Here is a 21,165-nt window from a genome sequence, read left to right on the forward strand (position 1 = left end):
GTGAGTCTAATACAGTTTTTTGTGGCACATTGTACTTCACGATAGTGGTAATTCCATTACGCCTTGCTTTTTTTTTATGAAAATATCAGAAATTTGGCAAAAATGTTGAAAATGTCACAATTTTCAAACTTTTCAACCATAGAGTTCTGTCACACAGAATAGTTAATAAATAACATTTACCACATGTATACTTTACACAAGCACAATTTGACACTTTTTTGTTAGGAAGCTGTAAGGGTTTAAAAAAAAAAAAAAAGTTGAAAAGAAGTAATTTTTACAAGAAAATTCATGAATTTTTTTTATTATTTTTTTTTCTTTAAGGGACCACATTCTCAAAACCACATTCAGGATTATTAACCCTCCAGGCGCTTCACAGGAACTGTGAAGATTTAACTTTTTTTCACATACATTTTACTTTACAATTTTTTTTTTTATTTTCACAAGGTTAACAGGAGAAAATGGACCCCAAAATTTGTTGTGCAATTTCTCCCAAGTACGCCAATACCCCTATGTGGGGGAAAACTACTGATTGGGAGCACGGCAGGGCTTGAAAGGGAAGTAGCGCCATCTAACTTTTCTAACACAAAAATGGCTGGAATCGAGAGAAGATGCCATGTCTTGTTTGGAGAGTCCCTGATGTACCCAAACAGTGGAAACCCCCACAAAGCGACCCAATTTTGGAAACTAAAGCCCCCAAGGAATTTATCCAGATATGTGGTAAGCACCTTGAAACCCTAGGCACTTCAAAGAAATTTATATTGTTGAGCCGTGTGGTTAAAAAAAAAAAATCCAAAACCTATACAGAACAGAAATACCACCGTTATAAAGATATAAAAATACTATGAATACTGAAACCAATAATATATACCCCAAAGAAGTATTCAAAGAAAAAAAATAGATTTTTATTTATTAGACAATAAAATCATGATTATACACAAAACATCAAAAATACAAATTTATTACTAGATCATAAAAACCGCACAATGCACAAGAATTTTATTAGAAATACATTAAAAAACAATTGATGACCAATGAACCAATTTTAATATTTATTAAAATATAATAAAATAAAAATAAATAAAAATTCAACATATATAGAAAAATTCTACATATGTATAAACAGAAAAAAAAGATGTGTAACACTGGGCACAGGGAGCAACAGATCTAGCTGCAGTAAATATATAATTAATTTTCTATATTTTATCCAAAAACCATTACTAAAAAATATATTAAAAAAAAATATTTTTTTTTAAGTGAAAATAGTAAAAAAAAAATATATATATGTATATATATATATATATATATATATATATATATATATATATATATATATATATATATACTAGCTGTACTACCCGGCTTCGCCCGGGTTAATGACTGCTGTTAGCAAAATAGAATGTGTTAACAAAAATTTATTCTGCACACAAAAACCACAAAACAAATAGATAGAAATGTAATTATTAAAAGGCAAAAACTAAGCTAATAGAAGAATTTCACAACATATATTAGCTTTGTTATACTGAGAATGTCTTTGTTGCCTATATTAACCAATCAGAGCTCAGGTTAATTAACTGTAGCAAAATAGAAGCTGAGCTGTGATTGGTTGCTATTGGCAGCCTGATAAATCCCCAGCCAACAGGAAGCCCTCCCCCCTGGCAGTATATATTAGCTCACACATACACATAATAGACAGGCCATGTGACTGACAGCTGCCGTATTTCCTATATGGTACATTTGTTGCTCTTGTAGTTTGTCTGCTTATTAATCAGATTTTTATTTTTGAAGGACAATACCAGACTTGTGTGTGTTTTAGGGTGAGTTTCATGTGTCAAGTTGTGTGTGTTGAGTTGCGTGTGGCGACATGCATGTAGCGACTTTTGTGAGATGAGTTTTGTGTGGTGACATGCGTGTAGCAACATTTTGTGTGTCGAGTTGCATGTGACAGGTTAGTGTAGCAAGTTGTGTGCAGCAAGATTTGTGCATGGCGAGTTTTGCGCGTGGCGAGTTTTATGTGTGGTGCGTTTTGAGTATGTGCAAGTTTTATGTGAGGCAACTTTTGCATGTGGTGCAACTTTTGTACATGTGGCAATTTTTCTGTGTGTGCAAGTTTTGCATGAGGTGAGTTTTCCATGAGGTGAGTTTTGCACGTGTGGCGAGTTTTGCGTGAGCCTAGTTTTGCATATGGCGAGTTTTGCATGTAGCGAGTTTTGCGCGTTGCGAGTTTTGAGTGGTGACTTTTGTGTTTCGACTTTTATGTGGCGAGGTTGGTGTGTGTGTGGTGAAATGTGTGCTGAGGGTGGTATATGTGTTCAAGCACGTGGTAGTGTGTGGCGCATTTTGTGTTTGTGTTCACATCCCAGTGTGTGGTGAGTATCCCATGTCGGGGCCCCACCTTAGCAACTGTACGGTATATACTCTTTGGCACCATCGCTCTCATTCTTTAAGTCCTCATTGTTCACATCTGGCAGCTGTCAATTTTCCTCCAACACTTTTCCCTTCACTTTTTCCCCATTATGTAGATAGGGGCAAAATTGTTTGGTGAATTGGAATGCGCGGGGTTAAAATTTCACCTCACAACATAGCCTATGACGCTCTCGGGGTCCAGACGTGTGACTGTGCAAAATTTTGTGGCTGTAGCTGCGACGGTGCAGATGCCAATCCCGGACATACACACATACATACATACACACATTCAGCTTTATATATTAGATATACCTGTATGTAATCTCCTGTATATAGTATATACCTGTGTGTCATCTCACCTATATATAGTATATATCTGTGTGTCATCTCCTTCTGTATATAGTATATACCTGTATGTCATCTCCTCCTATACATAGCATATACCTGTATGTCATCTCCTCCTGTATATACTATATACCTGTAGGTAATCTGCTCCTGTATATAGTATATACCTGTGTGTCATCTCCTCCTGTATATAGTATATACCTGTATGTCATCTCCTCCTGTATGTAGTATGTACCTGTATGTCATCTCCTCCTCTATATAGTATATACCTGTGTGTCATCTCTCCTGTATATAGTATATATCTGTGTGTCATCTCCTCCTGTATATAGCATATACCTGTGTGTCATCTCCCCTGTAAATAGTATATACCTGTGTGTCATCTCCTCCTGTATATAGTATATAACTGTATGTCATCTCCTCCTGTATTAGCCCTCGTTCACACGTTATTTGGTCAGTATTTTTACCTCAGTATTTGTAAGCTAAAATGGCAGCCTGATAAATCCCCAGCCAACAGTAAGCCCTCCCCCTGGCAGTATATATTAGCTCACACATACACATAATAGACTGGTCATGTGACTGACAGCTGCCGGATTCCTATATGGTACATTTGTTGCTCTTGTAGTTTGTCTGCTTATTAATCAGATTTTTATTTTTGAAGGATAATACCAGACTTGTGTGTGTTTTAGGGCAAGTTTCGTGTGTCAAGTTGTGTGTGTTGAGTTGCGTGTGGCGACATGCATGTAGGGACTTTTGTGAGATGAGTTTTGTGTGGCGACATGTGTGTAGCAACTTTTTGTGTGTCGAGTTGCATGTGACAGGTTAGTGTAGCAAGTTGTGTGCAGCAAGTTTTGCGCATGGCGAGTTTTGCGCGTGGCGAGTTTTATGTGTGGTGCCTTTTGAGTATGTGCAAGTTTTGTGTGAGGCAACTTTTGCATGTGTTGCAACTTTTGTGTATGTGGCAATTTTTCTGCGTGTGGCAATTTTTCTGCGTGTGCAAGTTTTGCGTGTGGCGAGTTTTCCATGAGGTGAGTTTTGCACGTGTGGCGAATTTTGCATGTGGAGATTTTTGCGCGTGGCGAGTTTTGAGCGGCGACTTTTGTGTTTCTACTTTTATGTGGTGAGGTTGGTGTATGTGTGGTGAAATGTGCGCTGAGGGTGGTATATGTGTTCGAGCACGTGGTAGTGTGTGGCGCATTTTGTGTGTGTGTTCATATCCCCGTGGTGGTGTGGTGATTATCCCATGTCGGGGCCCCACCTTAGCAACTGTACAGTATATACTCTTTGGCGCCATCACTCTCATTCTTTAAGTCCCCCTTGTTCACATCTGGCAGCTGTTAATTTGCCTCCAACACTTTTCCTTTCATATTTTCCCCATTATGTAGATAGGGGCAAAAATGTTTGGTGAATTGGAAAGCGCGGGGTTAAAATTTCACCTCACAACATAGCCTATGACGCTCTCGGGGTCCAGACGTGTGACTGTGCAAATTTTTGTGCCTGTAGCTGCGACGCCTCCAACACTTTTCCTTTCACTTTTTCCCCATTATGTAGATAGGGGCAAAATTGTTTGGTGAATTGGAAAGCGCGGGGTTAAAATTTCACCTCACAACATAGCCTATGACGCTCTCGGGGTCCAGACGTGTGACTGTGCAAAATTTTGTGGCTGTAGCTGCGACGGTTCAGATGCCAATCCCGGACATACATACATACATACATACATACACACACACACACATTCAGCTTTATATATTAGATATATATATATATATATATATGTGTATGTGCATATCAAGTGAAAAAATAAATTTATGCTGAGGAGTAAATCAGTATACACAATATAAATAAAGTAGTGGGAAAAATTTGCGCCAAAAATATAAATATATATAATATATCGTGTAATTAATACAAGTGCATAAAAAATAAGGAACTTTAACAACAAAGTTAAAAATAGTAACTAGAGGCGAAAAAATAATAACAAGTGTACCACAAATGATCAAGTGATCAAAAAGTAACGGTTCAGGGACATAAATAAATCATAATCATAAGTCCATAATGCTAAAATGCTCACCAGTCTGGAGCTCACACTGTCCCCTGCACACACCACTCCAACGTACGTTTCGCTGCCGCTTCATAAATTATTTATTTTTTCACTTGATATGTACATACATACATATTTCACATTTTTTTCACTTCAAAAAATATATTTTTTTATATATTTTTAGTAATGGTTTTTGGATAAAATATAGAAAATTAATTATATATTTATTGCAGCTAGGTCTGTTGCTCCCTGTCCCCTGTGTTATACATCTTTTTTTTCTATTTATACATATGTAGAATTTTTCTATATATGTTGAATTTTTATTTCTTTTATTATATTATAATAAATATTAAGATTGGTTCATTGGTCATCAATTGTTTTTTAATTTATTTCTAATAAAATTCTTGTGCATTGTGCGGTTTTTATGATCTAGTAATAAATTTGAATTTTTGATGTTTTGTGTATAATCATGATTTTATTGTCAAATAAATAAAAATCTATTATTATATATATTTTTTTTTCTTTGAATACTTCTTTGAGGTATATATAACAGGAAAAAATGGACCACAAAAATTGTTGCGCAATTTCTTCTGAGTCGGTTAATAACCCATATTTGGGGTAAAACTACTCTTTGGGCGCATGGCAGGGCTCGGAAAGGAAGGAGTAAAGTTTGGAACACAGACTGCGGGAGTCATGTCGCATTTGGAGAGCCCCTGAGGTGCCTAAATAGTAGAAACCCCCCCACAAGTGATTATATATTGGAATTGATCTAGTGTTTACCTGGTGAATTTGTTTAATGTGGTGGCAAACGCGAGTAGTGTAAAGTGCATCAGGTTCACATACGCAAATTGTGTAGACAGCACCAGGTTGGCATATACGAGTAGTGTAGAGTGCATCAGGTTGGCGTATACGAGTAGTGTAGAGTTCATCGGGTTGGCATATGAGTGGTGTGGTTTACGTCAGGTAGTCATAAGTGAGTTGTGCAAGACAGAAATAAATTTACTAGTCCATGGATGAGTGGTAGACCTCTAATCAGTCTTTGATGTACAGACCAGGTTTGTCAGGGTAGGTGTTACACTGATGAATGGTGTCCTTTCATATCCCCTTCTGTAGCACACTTTGCACCTTTTTTTTTGCGACCTTCCTCTCTTTGCAGTTTGAGGGACCTCACCGGGGAAATGTTGGCCTGGTACACACGGGCACCTTCAGTTCCGGAAGTACTGGTGCCCAGAGATTCCCGATTGCCAAATATCAGGGCCTTGATCACCACCTCCTGGAACTGAAGGAAGGTCCCGGTCTGATCTTCACATCGTGATAGGACAAAAGCGTTGTACATTACCATCTGTACGATGTGGACCACCAGCTCTTGTACCACACCTAGGTTTTTCTGATGGCACTGTATAGCTGGAGCACTTGACCAGAGAGATCAACTCCACCATGTTTTTGTTGTACCCCAGTACACAGTGTGGTTTGGTGACCTGTGCAGAAGAACCTCATACAGTGATGGGGGGGGGAGGGGGGGTGCTGGCATCACCACATATGGTGGTGAAGTATAGGACATGCCTTTTGTCCTTGTACTTGACCACCAGCATGCTGTCGCTACATTGGACTCTGCTCTCACCCTTTCTGAGCAGCTGCCCAATTAACGTCTTAGGGAGGCCTCTCTGATTTTTGCAGACAGTACTGTATACTGCGGTAGCTCGCGCAGAGAGGGACCTGTACAGTGGGACGCTGCCATAGAAGTTATCCATGTAGAGGCGATAGCCTTGATCCAGCAGTGGGTGCACCAAATCCCACCCAATTTTCCAACTCACTCCCAAGACAGGGTGGAATTCAAGGAGTTGAATCCAAGTGTCCTTCCCTTCATAAACTCTGAACCTGTGGGTGTACCCAGAAGTACTCTCGTAGTTTATAGAGCTTAATTCTGTACCTGGCCCTCTTACTGGGCAGGTATTGCTGGAATTTGAGCCTCCCCTTGTAATGTATTAGGGACTCATCCACGAAAATGTCCCATTGAGGAACATACAACTCAGGAAACTTGTTGGAAGTGATGAATGACCGGCTGAATGGGCTAAAGTCAATCAAATTTGGGGTCATTTCAGGGAGGACACCGTGCATTATCACTGTAGGGCAAAAATTTGTGGATGGCCTCAAAACATTTACGGGTCAAGACCATGCGGAACCCTGGAGTGTTATACAAAAAGTCAATACTAAAACATTGCCGAATTTCTGGCTTCTTCACTATCCCCATGTGAATAACCACTCCCCGAAACTTCAGGATATGTGCACACGCTGCGGATTCCATTGCGGAATTTTCCGCAGCGGATTTGATTAAATCCGCAGAGCAAAAAGTACTTCGGATTTATCGCGTTATTTTTGTGCGGTTTCCACTGCGGTTTTAGACACCTGCGGTTTTTTAATATGGAGCAGGTGACAAACCGCTGCGGATTCCGCACAAAGAATTGACATGCTGCGAAAAATAAACCGCAGCGTTTCCGCGCGGATTTTTCCGCAGCATGTGCACAGCGGTTTTTGTTTTCCATAGGTTAACATTGTACTGTACACCGCATGGAAAACTGCTGCGGATCCGCAGCGTCAAAAACGCTGCGGATCCGCAGCAAAAATCGCAATGTGTGCACATAGCCTAATAGTTTCTAATGCATCTACAGGGGTCCAGTGTGCAAATGAAGAAGTCTGATTTGGGGATACAATTGCTGGGCTTACAAATTTACCGTATATACTCGAGTATAAGCCGAGTTTTTCAGCCCACTTTTTTGGGCTGAAAGTCCCCCTCTCGGCTTATACTCGAATCATACCCAGAGGTCGGCAGGGGAGGGGGAGCTGTCTAATTATACTCACCTGCTCCTGGTGCGGTCCCTGCACGTCTTTTTCCCGGCGCTGACAGCTTCTTCCTGTACTTATCGGTCACATGGTACCGCTCATTACAGTAATGAATATGCGGCTCCACATCCCATAGAGGTGGAGCCGCATATTCATTACTGTAATGAGCGGTATCAGTGACCGCTCAGTACAGGAAGAAGCTGCCGGCGCCAGGGAACAGATGTGCAGGGACCGCACCAGGAGCAGGTGAGTATAACGGAGAGGGGAGCGCTGCGCGATATTCACCTGCTCCTCGTTCCGGCGCCGCTCCGTCTTCTGCAGTGACGCTCAGGCCAGAGGGCGCGGTGATGTGGTTAGTGTGCGCCCTCTGCCTGAACATCAGTGCAGGAGACGCTGAAGATGGAGCGGCGCCAAAACGAAGTCAGGTGAATATTGAAAGTGCCGGGTGCCTGAGCGACGGAGAGGTATGTGATTTTTTTTTATTTTTTTATCGCAGCAACAGCAAATGGGGCAAGTGTCTGTATGGAGCATCTATGGGGCCATAACGTTTGTGCAGCATTATATGGGGCCATAACGTTTGTGCAGCACTGTATGGGGCCATAACCTTTGTGCAGCACTATATGGGGCCATAACGTTTGTGCAGCACTATATGGGACCAGTGTCTATATGGGGCAAGTGTCTGTATGGGGCCATGATCAACGTTTGTGCAGCACTATATGGGGCAAATATCTTTATGGAGCATCTTATGGGGCCATAATCAACATTTGTGCAGCATTATATTGGGCAAATGTGTCTATGGAGCATCTTATGGGGCCATTATTAATCTTTATGCAGGACTAGCTGAAGAGCCCGGCGTTGCCTGGGCATAGTAAATATCTGTGGTTAGTTATAGCACCTCACTTCTCTTATTTTCCCATCACGCCTCTCATTTTCCCCCTCACATCTCTCAACTTCTCCCTTGCACCTCTCATTCCCCCTTCACTCCTGTCATTCCGACCTCACATCTGTCATTTTCCGATCACTCCACTATTTTCCCTCACTCCTCATTTTGCACTCACACCTTTTCATTTTCACCTCACACCTCTCATTTTCCCCTCAGTATATACATGTTTGTCATCTTCCTTATATATAGTATACACCTGTATGTCATCTCCTGTATATAGTATATACCTGTATGTCATCTCTTCTGTATATACTATATATCTGTATGTCATCTCCTCCTATATATAGTATATACCTGTATGTCATCTCCTGTATATAGTATATACCTGTATGTCATCTCCCCTGTATATAGTATATGCCTGCTGTATGTCATCTCCTCCTGTATATAGTATATACCTGTGTATCATCTGCTCCTGTATATAGTATATACCTGTGTGTCATCTGCTCCTGTATATAGTATATACCTGTGTGTCATCTCCTCCTGTATATAGTATATACCTGTGTGTCATCTCCTCCTGTATATAGTATATACCTGTGTGTCATCTCCCCTGTATATAGTATACACCAGTGTGTCATCTCCTCCTGTATATAGTATGTACCTGTGTGTCATCTGCTCGTGTATATAGTATATACCTGTGTGTCATCTACCCTGTATATAGTATGCACCTGTATGTCATCTCCTCCTGTATATAGTGTATATCTGTATGTCATCTCCTCCTGTATTAGACCTCGTTCACACGTTATTTGGTCAGTATTTTTACCTCAGTATTTGTAAGCTAAATTGGCAGCCTGATAAATCCCCAGCCAACAGGAAGCCCTCCCCCCTGGCAGTATATATTAGCTCACACATACACATAATAGACAAGTCATGTGACTGACAGCTGCCGGATTTTCTATATGGTACAGTTGTTGCTCTTGTAGTTTGACTGCTTATTAATCAGATTTTTATTTTTGAAGGATAATACCAGACTTGTGTGTGTTTTAAGGCGAGTTTCATGTGTCAAGTTGTGTGTGTTGAGTTGTGTGTGTTGAGTTGCGAGTGGCGACATGTGTGTAGCAACTTTTTGTGTCGAGTTGCATGTGACAGGTTAGTGTAGCAAGTTGTGTGCAGCAAGTTTTGCGCATGGCGAGTTTTGCGCGTGGCGAGTTTTATGTGTGGTGCGTTTTGAGTTATGTGCAAGTTTTGTGTAAGGCAACTTTTGCATGTGTTGCAACTTTTGTGCATGTGGTAATTTTTCCGCGTGTGCAAGTTTGCGTGTGGTGAGTTTTCCATGAGGTGAGTTTTGCACGTGTGGCGAGGCTTGCGTGAGCCTAGTTTTGCATGTGGCGAGTTTTGCGCGTGGCGAGTTTTGAGCGGCGACTTTTGTGTTTCGACTTTTATGTGGCGAGGTTGGTGTATGTGTGGTGAAATGTGTGCTGAGGGTGATATATGTGTTCAAGCACGTGGTAGTGTGTGGCGCATTTTGTGTGTGTGTTCATATCCCTGCGTGTGGTGAGTATCCCATGTCGGGGCCCCACCTTAGCAACTGTACGGTATATACTCTTTGGCGCCATCGCTCTCATTCTTTAAGCCCCCCTTGTTCACATCTGGCAGCTGTCAATTTGCATCCAACACTTTTCCTTTCACTTTTTCCCCATTATGTAGATAGGGGCAAAATAGTTTTGTGAATTGGAACGCGCGGGGGTAAAATTTCGCCTCACAACATAGCCTATGACGCTCTCGGGGTCCAGACGTGTGACTGTGCAAAATTTTGTGGCTGTAGCTGCGACGGTGCAGATGCCAATCCCGGACATACACACACACACACATTCAGCTTTATATATTAGATTATATGGGGCATATTTTAATATGGAGCATCTTATGGGGCCCATCATGAATGGAGCATTATATGGGGCTCCTGATTCAATATGGATATTCAAAAACACTTAAACTACTGATGTCTCAATTAATTTTACTTTTATTGGTATCTATTTTTACTTTTGACATTTACCGTTATCTGCTGCATTTCCCACCCTAGGCTTATACTCGAGTCATTAAGTTTTCCCAGGTTTTTTTGTGGCAAAATTAGGGGTCTCGGCTTACACTCAGGTCAGCTTATACTAGAGTATATATGGTATGTGGCCCACCATGAGATTTACAAAATCCTCAGAGAAAGATTTATAAAAAAATTAATTTCTGTAAGGCCGGTGGTGTCAAATTGGATTCCTGACTGAGCCACAAAATCAGGAATCTGTGGCTCAATCTTCAAGAGATGAGGTCCATAGGGAGTCAGTAACAGTGGGCGCTTCATTTTCTGTCCTGGGGCGTCTGCGTGGCGGTTTGGTATCACTTGAAGAGCAGGAGTCAGAAAAATAAGGGAAGGTTCATCCTCTCTCTCACCATCAGTGTCTGAGGCGTATGCTTCCTCCGCTGAATACTGTGATTGCGACTAGAGGGACATTTTTCTAAGTATGTGGTGTTTGTGTGTACCAAAATTTTATTCAGGTTGGTGTGTGGGTGTGTGCGGTAAACTTTTTATTTAGACAATATAATAAAAAGAATATAAAAATTTGGAAAAATAACACAAACTTACTAAACGGACATCGGTTGTTGTTGTGGGTGGTGCCACCACCTCTCATGGCTACAAGTCCTGTTGTTCTGGTGTCAAACACCAGGCACCTTCCTACGATCACCGTGTGTGAATGACATGACACAAATACTTCAAATGTTGGGAAGGGGCAAAAGAAGCCCTCCTCCCATCAAAGTTCTTATCCTCTTAATATATTACAGTCATCATATTATACAGCACTGTGTACTCACAATTGCTCGTTTTGCCTTTCTACCCAGTTAATTCTCTTTTTCTGCTCTATGTAGAAACAGGAAATCTCTTGTCCCTACACTTATCATTCCTCTTTTCAACTCCTGACCCAGCTGCTCAGCTATTCCCCCTGCTAGGGACTTTTGCAGTGACTTATGACTCATGCAGGGAAAATTGACCTCCTGTTTCTACAAAGAGCTTAGAAGGATTCAGCTAGTCAGTTTTTAATCCTGTGATGTCCGACAACCTATTGGAAAAGAAGAATTATCTAGGTAGAAAGGCAAAATGAGCAATTGTAAGTACACAGTGCTGTATAATATGATAGTAACATTATGAGGATAAAAACTGTAATGCTTCTTTAATACAGGTGCGATATAGTACTTGGTTGACCAATACACAGATCCTACAAAGGTACAGTCTGCACTTACTTGGGCCTTTGTAAGACATAAGTTAGTAGGAATGTTCGGAGTGACTCTTTGCTACTTTTTTCCAGCAGTATCCATTCTCTTACAACAGCTTCCATTATCGCCGTGGCAGCTTGAAAAAGAACGTAATCCACTTTACTAGTTTCTGTGAGAAAAACGTATTAGAAAAAAAAAGTGCAGTTATGACACTACTGACAACATAAGCAGGCATCAAAATATCTTATATAAAGCTCTTTAGTCAGACCACAGATTGTTTTAGTATTTTTTCCACGAATTAGCGTTTGTGCTTACTGTTCCTATGAAGGCTCATGTATCTCCATGGTAACAGACAACAAACAAACCCTGCGTAGTCTGATCCTGCACTAATACCCTCGGTTCATTACAGACATATCTTGCAGGTAATAAAGAAGAGATGAATTAGAAGAGGGCTTGTTTGTGGCACAATTGAAGCCAGATATATTAATCTCCAAAATACTCCGGCCAAAGTTGGAAACCAAACTAACTTGCTCTACCCGGCACTACCTCTGGTTAGTAACAGGGCTCTCCCTTTGTACACATGAAGGAGAGACCCATCAATGAGCTGCATCAGCACTGGGAAGTGCCGGCCGGGGGTGAAGCCATACTATTCTTGTCTCCGGTTATGATCCCCAAAAAATAACACCAGAGCGTTTCACAGAATAATATACCTGGCTGCAATAATATAGCCACGATGAAATGTAAGTAGGCCACAGTTTGGGCAGCATGAATCGGCCGACATTTTATCCAATGTCTAGTGTGATTGTTGCAGACAACAAGAACCCTTCCTATATTGAAAATTCTTGGTACTGTGAAGGATAATTTTCTTGATCCATCTCCATTATAGTATTTTTGGAAGTGCATTGAACAGCAAGGTGGATTGCGGCTGAGGGGGAAAAAAAAAAAAAAAAATCTTTAAATCTTCAGCACAGCGAGTGTGAACAAGCTGAGTGTGACCTGAGCGTAAGTGTGAACGGCGGTAAGTGTGACTTGTGATTCAATGACTTTGGATTCAGGGAGTTTCCAAGGGAGGAATTACTGAATTGCTATCTGTATTTTATTGATACTTTGCATTTATTTTTATTTAACGCTTTTGTCTGGTGCAATCCCAATTAGGAAATGTGCTCCACTATTGTTAATGCCATCCAGTGCACATCTTGCCACATGTATGCAGTCCTTGATCAGCCGGTCGAGGGTGCATACTGCTGTGCGAGATGTGAGCACGTTGTGCATTTGGAAGCCCAGATACTGGATCTAAATGTGCAGCTGGCAACACTGAGATCCATAGACAATATGGAGAGGAGTCTTCTGCTCACAGAGCAGACGCTCAATGGGATAGATGAGGAGGGGGATGGTAGGATGGAGCTGCAAGACAGTGAAGTAGCTAGCTGGGTGACAGAAGGCCGGGTAGAGGGAAGAGTGCCAGGGAGGCTAGTCCTGATCTGGCACACCCCAATAAGTTCGCTAAGTTGGCAGATGAGGGGGGTGCCAGTACAGGGGTAGCACTGCTGCAGCCAGGCATGTCCTCTGAAAGCCGGAGGAGTGACTGCTCCAGTAAGGAGGGAAATAGGAGAGCAGGGCAGGCCAGACAGGTGCTGGTAGTGGGGGACTCAATTATTAGGGGAACAGATAGGGCAATCTGTCACAAAGACAGGGATCGTCGGACGGTGTGCTGCCTACCTGGCGCTCGAGTCCGACACATCGCTGATCGGGTGTACAGATTACTGGGAGGGGCTGGTGAGGACCCAGCGGTCATGGTGCACATTGGCACAAATGACAAAGTTAGAGGTAGGTGGAAGGTCCTTAAAGATGATTTCAGGGAATTAGGCTGCAAGCTGAAAGCAAGGACCTCCAACGTGGTATTTTCCGAAATACTGCCTGTACCACGTGCCACGCCAGAGAGGCAACGGGAGATTAGGGAGGTTAATAAGTGGCTCCAGAATTGGTGTAGGAAGGAGGGGTTTGGGTTCCTGCAGAACTGGGCCGACTTCTCAGTTGGCTACAGGCTCTACGCTAGGGACAGGCTGCACCTCAATGGGGAAGGTGCAGCTGTGCTGGGGGAGAAAATGGCTAGAAGGTTGGAGGAGTGTTTAAACTAGGGATTGGGGGGGAGGGTATTCATTTTATAGGTGGGGAAGATAGTGCAGATAGAGACCTGGGCACAAATAAGGAAGTTAGGGGTGGAGGTGGCATGGGGGGTGGGGTTAGAACAGTTAATAATTTAAGAAAAAATAGAGGTGCAGAGAGTAACATCAAGTGCATGTATACTAATGCCAGAAGCCTCGCCAACAAAATGGATGAATTAGAACTAATGTTGTTGGAGCACAATTATGACATGGTGGGGATATCTGAGACGTGGCTGGATGAGAGCCATGACTGGGCTGTTAACTTGCAGGGCTATAGCCTGTTCAGAAATGACCGTACAGATAAGCGAGGGGGAGGGGTGTGTCTATATGTAAAATCTTCCTTAAAACCCATCCTGCATGATAATATAGGTGAATTTAATGAAAATGTAGAGTCCCTGTGGGTGGAGATAAAGGGAAAGGGGAAAAAATAATAAATTACTGATAGGGGTTTGTTATAAATCTCCAAAAATAATGGAAGCAACGGAGAATATCCTCATAAAGCCAATAGATTAAGCTGCGACTCAAGGAGAAGTCATTATTATGGGGGACTTCAACTACCCTGAAATAGATTGGGGAACAGAAACCTGCAGTTCCAGCAAAGGTAATCGGTGTCTGACAACTATGAGAGACAATTACCTTTCACAACTGGTTCAGGACCCAACAAGAAGGGGGGCACTGCTAGACCTAATATTAACCAACAGGCCAGACCGCATATCAAATATAAGGGTTGGGGGTCACTTGGGGAATAGTGATCACAAAATAATAAGTTTTCATGTAACCTTTAATAAGATGTGTAGTAGAGGGGTGACAAGGACACTAAACTTCAGGAGGGCAAATTTCCAACGGATGAGAGAGGATCTTGGTGCAATTAACTGGGACGATATCCTGAGACATAAAAATACACAAAGAAAATGGGAGACGTTTATTAGCATCATGGATAGGACCTGTGCACAGTATACACCGTATGGGAATAAACATACTAGAACTAGGAGGAAACCAATATGGCTAAATAGAGCTGTAAGGGGCGCAATAAGGGACAAAAAGAAAGCATTTAGAGAATTAAAGGAAGTAGGTAGTGAGGAGGCATTAAATAAATACAGAAAATTAAATAAATTCTGTAAAAAGCAAATCAAGGCAGCAAAGATTGAGACAGAGAGACTCATTGCCAGAGAGAGTAAAAATAATCCCAAAATATTCTTTAACTACATAAATAGTAAGAAACTAAAAAATTATTGTGTTGGCCCCCTTAAAAATAGTCTGGGTGAAATGGTGGATGAGGATGAGGAAAAAAACAATATGCTAAATGACTTTTTTTCATCAGTATTTACACAAGAAAATCCCATGGCAGCCAATATGACTAGTGATAAAAATTCCCAATTAAATGTCACTTGCTTAACCCAGCAGGAAGTATGGCGACGTCTAAAAATCACTAAAATTGACAAATCTCCGGGCCCGGATGGGATACACCCCGAGTACTGCAGGAACTAAGTACAGTCATTGATAGACCATTATTTTTAATCTTTAAAGAGTCCATAATAACAGGGTCTGTACCACAGGACTGGCGTATAGCAAATGTGGTGCCAATATTCAAAAAAGGGGCAAAAACTGAACTCGGTAATTATAGGCCAGTAAGCTTAACCTCTACTGTGGGTAAAATCCTGGAGGGCATTCTAAGGGATGCTATGCTGGAGTATCTGAAGAGGAATAACCTCATGACCCAGTATCAGCACGGGTTTACTAGGGACCGATCATGTCAGACTAATCAGATCAATTTCTATGAAGAGGTAAGTTCCGGACTGGACAAGGGAATCCAGTGGACGTAGTGTATATGGATTTTTTAAAAGCTTTTGATACGGTGCCACACAAAAGGTTGATACATAAACTGAGAATGGGCATAACGGTGGTGCAGTGGTTAGCACAGCAGCCTTGCAGCGCTGGAGTCCTGGGTTCAAGCCCCACTAAGGACAACATCTGCAAAGAGTTTGTATGTTCTGTCCGTGTTTGCGTGGGTTTCCTCCGGGTACTCCGGTTTCCTCCCACATTCCAAAGACATACTGATAGGGAATTTAGATTGTGAGCCCCAACAGGGACAGCGACGATAATGTGTGCAACCTGTAAAGCGCTGCGGAATATGTTAGCGCTATATAAAAATAAAGATTATAATTATTATTATGAGAATAATGGGGATAGGGGGAAATATGTGTAAGTGGGTTAAGAGCTGGCTCAAGATAGGAAACAAAGGGTGGTGATTAATGGAGCACACTCGGACTGGGTCGCGGTTAGCAGTGGGGTACCACAGGGGTCAGTATTGGGCCTTCTTTTTAAGATATTTATTAATGACCTTGTAGGGGGCAAACAGAGTAGAATTTCAATATTTGCAGATGACACTAAACTCTGCAGGGTAATCAGTACAGAGTAGGACAATTTTATATTACAGGATCATTTATGTAAACTAGAAGCTTGGGCTGATAAATGGCAAATGAGCTTTAATGGGGAAGTAATAAGATGAATAACTATTGAATAACTATGTGCTTAATTCTAAACTCTGGGCAAAACCGTCAATGAAAAAGACCTGGGTGTATGGGTGGATGACAAACTCATATTTAGTGGCCAGTGTCAGGCAGCTGCTACAAAGGCAAATAAAATAATGGGATGTATTAAAAGCGGCATAGATGCTCATGAGGAGAACATAATTTTACCTCTATACAAGTCACTAGTTCGACCACACTTAGACTACTGTGCACAGTTCTGGTCTCCGGTGTATAAGAAAGACATAGCTGAACTAGAGCGGGTGCAGAGAAGAGCGACCAAGGTTATTAGAGGACTGGGGGGTCTGCAATACCAAGATAGGTTATTACACTTGGGGCTATTTAGTTTGGAAAAACGAAGGCTAAGGGGTGATCTTATTTTAATGTATAAATATATGAGGGGACAGTACAAAGACCTTTCTGATGATCTTTTTAATCATAGACCTAAGACAGGGACAAGGGGGCATCCTCTACATCTGGAGGAAAGAAAGTTTAAGCATAATAACAGACGCGGATTCTTTACTGTAAGAGCAATGAGACTATGGAACTCTCTGCCGTATGATGTTGTAATGAGTGATTCATTACTTAACCCCTTCACCCCCAAGGGTGGTTTGCACGTTAATGACCGGGCCAATTTTTACAATTCTGACCACTGTCCCTTTATGAGGCTATAACTCTGGAACGCTTCAACGGATCTTGGCGATTCTGACATTGTTTTCTCGTGACATATTGTACTTCATGTTAGTGGTAAAATTTATTCGATATAACTTGCGTTTATTTGTGAAAAAAATGGAAATTTGGCGAAAATTATGAAAATTTTGCAATTTTCCAACTTTGAATTTTTATGCCCTTAAATCACAGACATATGTCACGCAAAATACTTAATAAGTAACATTTCCCACATGTCTACTTTACATCAGTACAATTTTGGAACCAAAATTTTTTTTTGTGACGGAGTTATAAGGGTTAAAAGTTGACCAGCAATTTCTCATTTTTACAACACCATTTTTTTTTAGGGACCACATCTCATTTGAAGTCATTTTGAGGGGTCTATATGATAGAAAATACTCAAGTGTGACACCATTCTAAAAACTGCACCCCTCAAGGTGCTCAAAACCACATTCAAGAAGTTTATTAACCCTTCAGGTGTTTCACAGGAATTTTTGGAATGTTTAAATAAAAATGAACATTTAACTTTTTTTCACACAAAATTTATTTCAGCTCCAATTTGTTTTATTTTACCAAGGGTAACAGGAGAAAATGGACCCCCAAAGTTGTTGTACAATTTGTCCTGAGTACGATGATACCCCATATGTGGGTGTAAACCATTGTTTAGGCGCATGGCAGAGCTTGGAAGGGAAGGAGCGCCATTTGACTTTTCAATGCAAAATTGACTGGAATTGAGATGGGACGCCATGTTGCGTTTGGAGAGCCCCTGATGTGCCTAAACATTGAAACTCCCTACAAGTGACACCATTTTGGAAAGTAGACCCCCTAAGGAACTTATCTAGATGTGTGGTGAGCACTTTGACCCACCAAGTGCTTCACAGAAGTTTATAATGCAGAGCCGTAAAAATAAAAAATCATATTTTTTCACAAAAATGATCTTTTCGCCCCCAATTTTTTATTTTCCCAAGGGTAAGAGAAGAAATTGGACCGCAAAAAATGTTGTGCAATTTGTCCTGAGTACGCTGATACCCCATATGTGGGTGTAAACCATTGTTTGGGCGCATGGCAGAGCTTGGAAGGGAAGGAGCGCCATTTGACTTTTCAATGCAAAATTGACTGGAATTGAGATGGGACGCCATGTTGCGTTTGGAGAGCCCCTGATGTGCCTAAACATTAAAACCCCCCACAAGTGACACCATTTTGGAAAGTAGACCCCCTAAGGAACTTATCTAGATGTGTGGTGAGCACTTTGACCCACCAAGTGCTTCACAGAAGTTTATAATGCAGAGCCGTAAAAATAAAAAATCATATTTTTTCACACAAATGATCTTTTCGCCCCCAATTTTTTATTTTCCCAAGGGTAAGAGAAGAAATTGGACCCCAAAAAATGTTGTGCAATTTGTCCTGAGTATGCTGATACCCCATATGTGGGTGTAAACCATTGTTTTGGCGCATGGCAGAGCTTGGAAGGGAAGGAGCGCCATTTGACTTTTCAATGCAAAATTGACTGGAATTGAGATGGGACGCCATGTTGCGTTTGGAGAGCCCCTGATGTGCCTAAACATTAAAACCCCCCACAAGTGACACCATTTTGGAAAGTAGACCCCCTAAGGAACTTATCTAGATGTGTGGTGAGCACTTTGACCCACCAAGTGCTTCACAGAAGTTTATAATGCAGAGCCGTAAAAATAAAAAATCATATTTTTTCACACAAATGATCTTTTCGCCCCCAATTTTTTATTTTCCCAAGGGTAAGAGAAGAAATTGGACCCCAAAAAATGTTGTGCAATTTGTCCTGAGTACGCTGATACCCCATATGTGGGTGTAAACCATTGTTTTGGCGCATGGCAGAGCTTGGAAGGGAAGGAGCGCCATTTGACTTTTCAATGCAAAATTGACTGGAATTGAGATGGGACGCCATGTTGCGTTTGGAGAGCCCCTGATGTGCCTAAACATTGAAACTCCCTACAAGTGACACCATTTTGGAAAGTAGACCCCCTAAGGAACTTATCTAGATGTGTTTTGAGAGCTTTGAACCCCCAAGTGTTTCACTACAGATTATAACGCAGAGCCGTGAAAATAATTTTTTATTTTTTTTTCTCAAAAATGATTTTTTAGCCCCCAGCTTTGTATTTTTACAAGGGTAACAGAATAAATTGGACCCCAAAATTTGTTTTCCAATTTGTCCTGAGTACGCTGATACCCCATATGTGGGGGGGAACCACTGTTTGGGCGCATGACAGAGCTCGGAAGGGAAGGAGCGCCATTTGGAATGCAGACTTAAATGGATTGGTCAGCAGCCGTCACGTTGCATTTGCAGAGCCCCTGATGTACCCAAACAGTACAAACCCCCCACAAGTGACCCCATATTGGAAACTAGACCTCCCAAGGAACTTATCTAGATGTGTTTTGAGAACTTTGAACCCCCAAGTGTTTCACTAAAGTTTATAGCGCAAATCCGTGAAAATAAAAATTCCTTTTTTTTTTCACAAAAATGATTTTTTAGCCCCCAGTTTTGTATTTTCACAAGGGTAACAGGATAAATTGGACCCCAAAAGTTGTTGTCCAATTTGTCCTGAGTACGCTGATACCCCATATGTGGGTGGGAACCACTGTTTGGGTGCATGACAGAGCTCGGAAGGGAAGGAGCACCATTTGGAATGCAGCCTTAAATGGATTGGTCTGCAGGCGTCACGTTGCATTTGCAGAGCCCCTGATGTACCCAAACAGTACAAACCCCCCACAAGTGACCCCATATTGGAAACTAGACCTCCCAAGGAACTTATCTAGATGTGTTGTGAGAACTTTGAACCCCCAAGTGTTTCACTACAGTTTATAACGCAGAGCCGTGAAAATAAAACATCTTTTTTTTCCCACAAAAATGATTTTTAGCCCCCCAAATTTTTATTTTCCTAAGGATAACAAGAGAGCTTGGACCCCAGAAGTTGTTGTTCAATTTGTCCCGAGTACGCTGATAACACATATGTTGGGGTAAACCCCTTTTTGGGCGCACGGGAGAGCTCGGAAGGGAAGGAGCACTGTTTTACTTTTTCAACGCAGAATTGGCTGGAATTGAGATTGGACGCCATGTCGCGCTTGGAGAGCCCCTGATGTGCCTGGACAGTGGAAACTCCCCAATTCTACCTGAAACCCTAACCCAAACACACCCCTAACCCTAATCCCAACGGTAACCCTAACCACACCCCTAGCCCTGACACACCCATAATTCTAATCCCAACCCTAATCCAAACGTAAATGTAATCCAAACCCTAACCCTAACTTTAGCCCCAACCCTAACTTTAGCCCCAACCCTAACTTTAGCCCCAACCCTAACTTTAGCCCCAACCCTAACTTTACCTCCAACCCTAGCCCTAACCCTAACCCTACCCCTAACCCTAAACGTGACTGAAATACGTGGCACTGAAATACGTGGCACTGAAATACGTGGCACTGAAATACGTGGCACTGAAATACGTGGCACTGAAATACGTGGCACTGAAATACGTGGCACTGAAATACGTGGCACTGAAATACGTGGCACTTAAATACGTGGCACTTAAATACGTGGCACTTAAATACGTGGCACTGAAATATGTGATACGTGGCACTTAAATACGTGGCACTGAAACACGTGGCACTGAAACACGTGGCACTGAAATACGTGATACGTGGCACTGAAATACGTGGCACTGAAATACGTGGCACTTAAATACGTGGCACTTAAATACGTGGCACTTAAATACGTGGCACTTAAATACGTGGCACTGAAATATGTGATACGTGGCACTTAAATACGTGGCACTGAAACACGTGGCACTGAAACACGTGGCACTGAAATACGTGATACGTGGCACTGAAATACGTGGCACTGAAATACGTGGCACTTAAATACGTGGCACTTAAATACGTGGCACTTAAATACGTGGCACTGAAATATGTGATACGTGGCACTTAAATACGTGGCACTGAAACACGTGGCACTGAAACACGTGGCACTGAAATACGTGATACGTGACACTGAAATACGTGGCACTGAAA

General features: G+C 41.7%; 1 protein-coding gene across 1 annotated transcript in view; it reads right to left on the minus strand.

Annotated features, from left to right (window-relative positions):
- The window catches only part of XPO4 (exportin 4), a 144,608-nt gene that overhangs the window by 85,919 nt on the left and 37,524 nt on the right, over nt 1–21,165 (minus strand). The window contains exon 3 of the mRNA XM_077298369.1: nt 11,793–11,934. Coding sequence (XP_077154484.1) covers nt 11,793–11,934 — 142 coding nt within the window. The remainder of the gene's footprint in view (nt 1–11,792; nt 11,935–21,165) is intronic.

This window comes from Ranitomeya variabilis, chromosome 3 (genome assembly GCF_051348905.1).
Source record: "Ranitomeya variabilis isolate aRanVar5 chromosome 3, aRanVar5.hap1, whole genome shotgun sequence".
NCBI lineage: Eukaryota > Metazoa > Chordata > Amphibia > Anura > Dendrobatidae > Ranitomeya > Ranitomeya variabilis.